General features: G+C 50.5%; 1 protein-coding gene across 2 annotated transcripts in view; it reads right to left on the bottom strand.

Moving 5' to 3' along the window:
• Positions 1 to 7,085, bottom strand: part of SLC16A5 (solute carrier family 16 member 5) — a 42,640-nt gene extending 35,555 nt beyond the window's left edge. Inside the window, exons 1-2 of one of the 2 annotated variants that reach the window (XM_026654483.1) lie at positions 6,943 to 7,085; positions 1,857 to 2,101 (exon numbers count right to left, since the gene is read on the bottom strand). In XM_026654483.1, the coding sequence (XP_026510268.1) occupies positions 1,857 to 2,073 (217 nt within the window). In that variant the 5' untranslated portion in view covers positions 2,074 to 2,101; positions 6,943 to 7,085. Of the gene's footprint in view, positions 1 to 1,856; positions 2,102 to 5,746; positions 5,819 to 6,942 lie in introns of those variants that run through there. The other variant, XM_026654484.1, reaches the window with a different exon arrangement.

Here is a 7,085-nt window from a genome sequence, read left to right as displayed (position 1 = left end):
TTTATAGAGGCCACAGGTCAGCTCAGTACCTCACAGCACAGATAAAAGGACAAAGTCCCTGCCCCAAGGAGCTTACCGTTGTATCTAGATATGACGTAACAAGGGCAACAGAACAACAGGCCGGGGGTGGAGGAAGACGCAGTTGAACAATAGGCAGGGGATGAAGGAAGATGGGCAGAGGTCACGGCAATAAGATGTGAGGGCATGTGAGCAGCACAGTTGGGAAGGGGTTCTAGGGTAAGTATGTACAGATAGACAGAATCACTTGGTTGAGTCCCTTCTTGTCCATGTCATGGTAGAAGTGAGTCTTCGGGAGGGAGTTAAAGGGTGGGAGAACTGTTATGGCCCCATAAGATGTAGCTCCAACAAGCCTAGCCCTCAGCTTACACTTGAATAAAGAACTCCTAGCCCTGCACTCCGTAAACCGCACGTGACTTCTAATCCCAGCTTTGTTACTGACTCGCTACATGATGTTGGGCAAGTCACTCAACTTTTGGTATCTCAGTTCCTCCATCAGTAAAATGGGGCTCCTAATACTCACCTCCCTGGTGGGCTGTGAGGATTAATTAATTACTAACCACATAGCCCTTTGATCACGTTAAGTGCTGCTAACTGTTGTTAATCTTGTAGCTTTCTTTTTCCCCACGGCTCCTCCCCCTCCCTGGCCCCCTGACCCTGGATCAAGTGCGGATGGCTGTACTCCTTGCACAGCCTGGGAGTGAGCATTTTAATACAAATCGCGTTCCTGAGAAGATCAGCTTTCAGGCCTGGAGTTATACAAGTAAGTAGCGAGGGTTGTGACTGGGGCTATATGTGGCACAGCTGCCTGCCCGGTGACCGTTGCACAGCATCACTTCTCTGTTTCCAAAAAGACTCCCAGCAACAATGCTCAGGCATTTGGTTACATGCACAGCCAGAGCCACGGTGGAATCTGCACCCCTGCTACAGGGGCAGAGCTCAGAGTCCCCAGAGGTTTCAAGCCCTGGAGCTCTACTGAGGCAGCAGCTCCAGCACAGCAAAAGGCTGAACCCAAAGAGCATTTAGGGGCTAAGGAGCCAAACCAGTGAGCTAGAGGAAACAGAGCATTGGCTCTGGTGTGCCAAGTATCAGCCAGAGCTCACATTCTCATTATATGGCTCAAGTCATCCCTGGTTTATGCCGGCTTCCACTAACCCATCCCAGGCTGCTGGGCCCCCAGCAGTGGAAAGTCTGCCAGCCTGTGGTGGCACAAGATGGTCACAACTTCCCCTCCACTAGGAGGCCCCCCAGACAGCAGGGGAACCCCCAAAGTGGGCAACACTGGTTGGGAAATCATGTCCAGTAAGCGCACCTTGCTCCAGCCTCTGTTGGTGTGGCTCCTAGGAAGTACATGGCAGAAACTAAAGCAGCCTTCACTTAGAAAAGATACCAAACACCCCTTATACCTCCCTTCTGAGCAGGGATGAAACTGGCCGATTCTCTGTAGCTCATATCTCTTGCATAGTTCAGAGATAAACCAGTATGAACTGAGTCGAACATGGTCTTCTCCAGCTCTAACTTCTCTGGTTCTGTGATGTTCTGAGTCAGCCCAGCTCCATTAAACTCTTTCACTGATCTAACTGGCTGCTGCCTGGGTTTTGCGTCACAGCCCAAAGAGTTGCTTTTAACACCGTCGTTTTGTATTTGAGGATCTAGACTATATGGGTCTAGCAAAAGCATCTCAGCATCCTTTTAAACGTGGAGGGCAAAGTTGTCCCATTGCACATGCAGGGAGACCTGCTCTCTGGGGACATTGTAAAGGCCCATTAGTAATGAACCCTGTGCACTGGCTTAGCCAGGAGAGGAAGCTGAAGGCAGCTACTTGGCATCGTACTCACCACCTGCGTGCAGCACTGCTGTCATGATGGACGGGAACCATGACGTCTCACTGTTGGTGGCTTGGAACTCACGCTGCAGGTCTGTGAAGAAGACCCCAGTGCAAGAGGGGAAGCTCAGCGTTAGCCCCTGAAGCAGCACAGTGGCCAACAAGACCATCCAGGCCCATCCCCGGTCCTGAGTGTTGGAGATTCCATGTGCTGCTCCTCCTCTGGACATTTCCACTTCTACCTCCTTCCAAGCCAACCTGTTTGAAAAATCAGCTCAGCTATCATATGGTAGCACTTGGAGCAATGCAAGGAAGGTCACAGCACAGACACCTGCTCTCTTTGGCCAGGAGAACCTATGCCTGCTAAGCCTTGCATTACACTGCTCAGAACACCTTCCCGTCTTTCACCACAGGATCCTGGCACCAAAGTGCCTGGGAAACGAGCCTCCTTCCCCTTTTATTTCACAAGAGGCTGAACATGTCCAGGTACAGTCCTGAACACGCCCCCTTTGAGGTATGAATTGGTCTTACCCAGCTCCCTCCCAGAGCTTGTTTTCCCTTTCACCTGCTTTCAGCACATGGACTCCCCTTGCTGAGGGTAGCTAAGGTCATAAAATCCTCATGCTAAGGAGGGAAGGAAGCTCATGCAAATACCAACAGTAATAAAAATTATATATAGCACTGCTGAGTAGGACAAGCAGCGCTGGGCACTTCTGTGCAGCTCCTGCCTGTTCCTAGGTACAATTCAAGCTGCAAATCATGATCGTTAAAGTCTTTAACAGCTTGGGATTTGGTAATCTCGGAGACGCCTCTCGCTCCACCCTGTCTCGGCTGTGAGAGACTCTTGGTGGCGGTTCCCAGGGTTGATCTCTCTGGGTCCTGCAGTATGAAACATTCAGCTGAGAGCCACTCCTCCCCTGCAGAAAGTGTGCTCTTTGGCTGCCTGCCAGGCTCCATGTGCAGCGACCTTCAGGGCACAGTGCAATGCTGAACACTGCTACAGGGCTTTTCACCTGTGGATCTCAAAGCACTGTTCAAAGGCTGGTCAGTATCGCTATCCCCATGTCACAGATGGGGAAACTGAGACAAAGAGAGGGAATGTGTGTGACTTTACCCAGGGTCCCACAGGGAGACCTTGGCAAAACCAGGAATGTAATGTAGGTCTCCTGACGCCCAGCCTGAGGTTCTAGCCCCTGGGCCATACTGCCTTCTTGAAATAAATAGTGATCTGGTTTAGCTGTTGGTTGAGGATTTATTTGTATTTCTGTAAAATAACCTTGTGATTGCTGCCGTTTCTAAAGTCAGCAGCTCCACCCTTTAATGCTACTCCTCAGGGACAGTTTTATGTTAAAAAAAGTTTTTTTTTAAATCAATTCATGGAAGAATCTAAACTAGCTCAGCATTTCAAGTCCCCCCCCCCCTTACTTTAGATAACTGAGTCTGTATTAAACACCAGGCTGGTACCAGAATAGCCATTCTATAAATTAATATGATTAATGTGTGTGTATATACTGGATGGGCAAGTTCACTCTCTATTATTAAACATTTATATTACAGTAGCAACTAAAAGCCCTGCTTGAATCTGAGGCCCTGTTGTGCTGGGCAGTGTGTTCACAAACAGATAGTCCTTGCCCTGGAGCCCAGACAGTCTAAAAGAGAGACAAGCAGATGAAGGCTTTGGTGTGGAGACATAACATACAACCGAACATGGGGATGATTGGTACAGTTTAATTCTTTGTACACTGTGGCCGGGCACAGATAATGCTACTGACTAGTTCATGGGCTTTCCCTCTGGTGTGATCAAATCACTCTGTATTAACTGGCTCATGGTCTAATCACTCTGTATTAACTGGCTCATGGCCTAAAGACTGTCCCCAGTAGTCACAGACCCAAACAAAGACAGCAACCCAGAACGTTGCAGTTCAACGTGTCTTTGTTCCTGATTGCACAGCTCAGACTGTTTGTCCAGCTAATGATCCCTGCTACCCCCAGTGCCACCAGATTTCCTATTTATGCTCATTCACGGCCTACTAATTAATCGCTCATTACAATGCACACCTGCTGTAGCTTTCAACCACCTTCTCCACCTACTGTACATCATTACAGGCCAAGTTTCCCTCCTCAGCAATCTGATTCACTAGTTTGTCTGCCCATGTGCCTCACCCTGAAATAAATGCCGAGACATCCTGCTTGTAACAGACTGACTAATGCAAGGAATGCCAGCAATCTCAGTGTCATGCCAGCTGCTTTCTGCCTGAACAAAGGTAAATGGAAACAAGCTCATTCTGGTGCCAATTTACCTGGCTCTGCCAAGTGGAACAACAAAAGAAATGCAGCTGTACAAAGCCTTGTATTAACTCTCCCTATGGTAATTAAGTGATCACAGCAGCGCATACAAGCACATTAGGACCACATGAATTGCTGTACTAGAAATCTATCTAGTCCAGTATTCTGTGTCTCGTTAGAGAAAAGTGCAAGAAACCCTTTGTAATTCACCTGGTCACCTGTGGAATGCTACAGCAGGTGGCAGTAATCTCTCCTGACCACAGCTGGGGTTCATCTTAAGCCCCTCTGAAGCACAAAGGGCAGCTATCCCCTGTAATATTACTAGCCTTGTGTAAGAGCAGAATCTGGTTTTAGCAGTGTGTCTCATGCTTTGTTAAAGGTGTTTCTTAGTGTGTGAATGTAGTGCTTCTGGAAGATGCTGGATTAACAGTCCTGGACACTGACGATGCCTTTCTGCATCTACACCAGAGGCAGCAGTTCCTTCACATTGCCTATCCGTTATGGTTCAATGTTGGGACCACTACTGAGGCTAGTTGGTCTCCGTGGCCGAGTCAATCTTGGGCCAGTCGAGGTTACCAATATTAGTGATTTTTAAAAATGTATTTTGGATACCTCTCCACCGGAGCTTGAACTGAGACCCAGCAAATCCCTTCCACATAAGCTATTGAACAGCCATCAGAGGAGACTAGGTCTCAGTCACTGAGGGATTGCTCATCCTTACTGAATTTGAACCTTTCTCCCCATTGCTAATTCCCCATGCCATCCAATCTCTTGTCTGTTCCTTTTCTGAAACGAACTGAACTCTTAGCTAGACTGGAAGGTGAGCTGACAGCCAATTGAAGGGTCAAATGCCAAGAGTCCCAAAGGAGTGGGGCTCTGTAGACCACAGCTTGTTTTCTTTGTAGCCAAAATGGCTGGAACTGTAGCCACTGAAATCCAGCTCCTCTTCCCCTGGGGGGAATGTTGCATTCTCAGACACTCTTTTGTGTTGTTACGTAACACATGCTCTAAGGATGACTAAAAAGCTTGTGCAAACTTTTTGTTTCTAATTTTGTGGTCTCATATCCATAACAACATAGGTTCAGAATGAAATTTACAAATACCTCCATGTGCTAGGTACTGTATCTCTGAGAGGCAAATAAGTGACTGCTACAAACAATGCACTTGTTAGTAACAGATGTGCAAAGACAAATACATAGGGACAAAGCTTCTCATGTCACTCCAGCCTGTATGGCCAGCTAGACAGAATACGATGTAACATGCTGTAACATGATGTAAAATGCTTCATCGTTTTACCCCTGTGGTTAGAATATTGTCCACTCTGGCCCATTCTTATTTGACAAAATTATTTCTTTCTGTAGGGCCTGATTCTGATCCCATTAAAGTCAACGAGAGTTTTGCCACTGGCATTAACTGGAGCAGGATCAAGCCGATCATTACTTGATTTTCTTAGGTAGGAGACAGAAGGCCCTAGTAGTTAGTGCTCATGACTGAACATGAAGAGATCTGGGTTCCAGAACCAGCTCTGCCACTTTGCTGACCTTATGATCCCATTGGTTGGCCGCTCTGTGCCTCAGTTTCCCCATCTGTAAAATGGGGTTAACTCTATGTACACACCTGGAGGTCTTTTTTTGAAGGTGCTCAGCTGTGGCCCTTTGATGACCAGTTTATGGCAGCTAAGATGGTGGAACAGTGCTGCCACCTCGTTGGGACACAGGGGTCCGGGGGGGAAACAGCAGCGTTGGTGGTGAAGGTTTGAGTCCCTTGTTTTCTGTGCTAGTGGGCCAGGAGAGACAAGGCAGGAAAAGATTTGGTGTAAGGCGAAACCCAGAGTTGAGATGGCTAGTTCCATTGCTTTTGCCTTCAGTTATCCCTTGGGAGGCTGGGCTGTCAGCACATAAGGATCCAGCCTTCTCTCCACAGCCATTAATGTTGGGTCAATGGTTGGAAGAGTGCCCCATCCACGACTTGGTCAGGAGGGATGAGGCCCTCACTTTGTGGGCATTACCCAAACCTGGCTGGAGGACCAGATTTGGCACCCTGTGATAATTCTACCCAAGATCTCTAGTGCCAGGGGTGTTTCTGGTTTCCTTGCTGAGTCGGGGGCATGGGAGGGGATCAGGGCAGTCTGGTTTGGTAGAGGAGAGTTTCTGGTGAGACTTTGGAGCCCAGTGGCAGCTCTGTTTGGGGCTTTGCCCAAAGGGTCCATAGGGGCTTTGGGACAGAGGGGTCCAAACTCTGGCAGGAGGCTGTTTACCTCCACCCAGGCAGTCCCTGCCCAAAGCCCTGGCTGCAGTCCCTGCTGACTGTCCCACATCTCTTGGGGGGCAGTGCCCTGGGCTCGGCCAGGCCCAGTTCCAAGGCACCAGCCAGCAGGCAGACGGGGCTCCCTCCTTCAGCCTGCTGGGGGGATGCCCGGGAGAGCAGCGCCCTGGGCTGAGCCCAGCCTGCCCTCCCCCCGGCCCAGCAGCAGGGGGTGGCACTGCCGGCTACCGCTGCGAGGCAGCTGCCCAGCAAATCGCCCCCGACGCCTGCTCCTTCCCTCTCCGGCTGGGTCACTGAGCGCAGCGCCGGGCACCCCCGAGTGAGGCACCGCAGAGCGCTGGGTCTGAGCCGCCCGGCTCCCCCCGGGGAGTGGGATCCCAGCTGGGGCCCCTGCCCTCTTGTTAGCGGGACGGTAACCGTGAGACACCCCCTCGCGGAGCGCCCAGCCGTGGGAGCCGGGCTCCCTTCCGCTCTCTGGCTGTGCAGGACTCAGAGCTCTCCTGCGGCTAGCCGCCCCCTTCCTTCCCTCCCCTGCCCGCTCCGCTTACCTGTTCACACGGGCGCCTCCATCCGGAGTAACTCCCACCCAGAGCCCGGGGAGGGAGCGAAAGAAGGAGGGGAGCGCTCCGAGGGCAGCCGGGGCTCTCTTCTGCTTCTTCCCCCGGTCTTCTTCCTGGAAGGGCCGCCCTGG

This window comes from Terrapene carolina, unplaced genomic scaffold (genome assembly GCF_002925995.2).
Source record: "Terrapene carolina triunguis isolate 2854851 unplaced genomic scaffold, T_m_triunguis-2.0 Scaffold192, whole genome shotgun sequence".
Taxonomy (NCBI): domain Eukaryota; kingdom Metazoa; phylum Chordata; order Testudines; family Emydidae; genus Terrapene; species Terrapene triunguis.
Note: the sequence above shows the minus strand (reverse complement) of the source record. Positions and strands in the feature narration are given on the sequence as shown.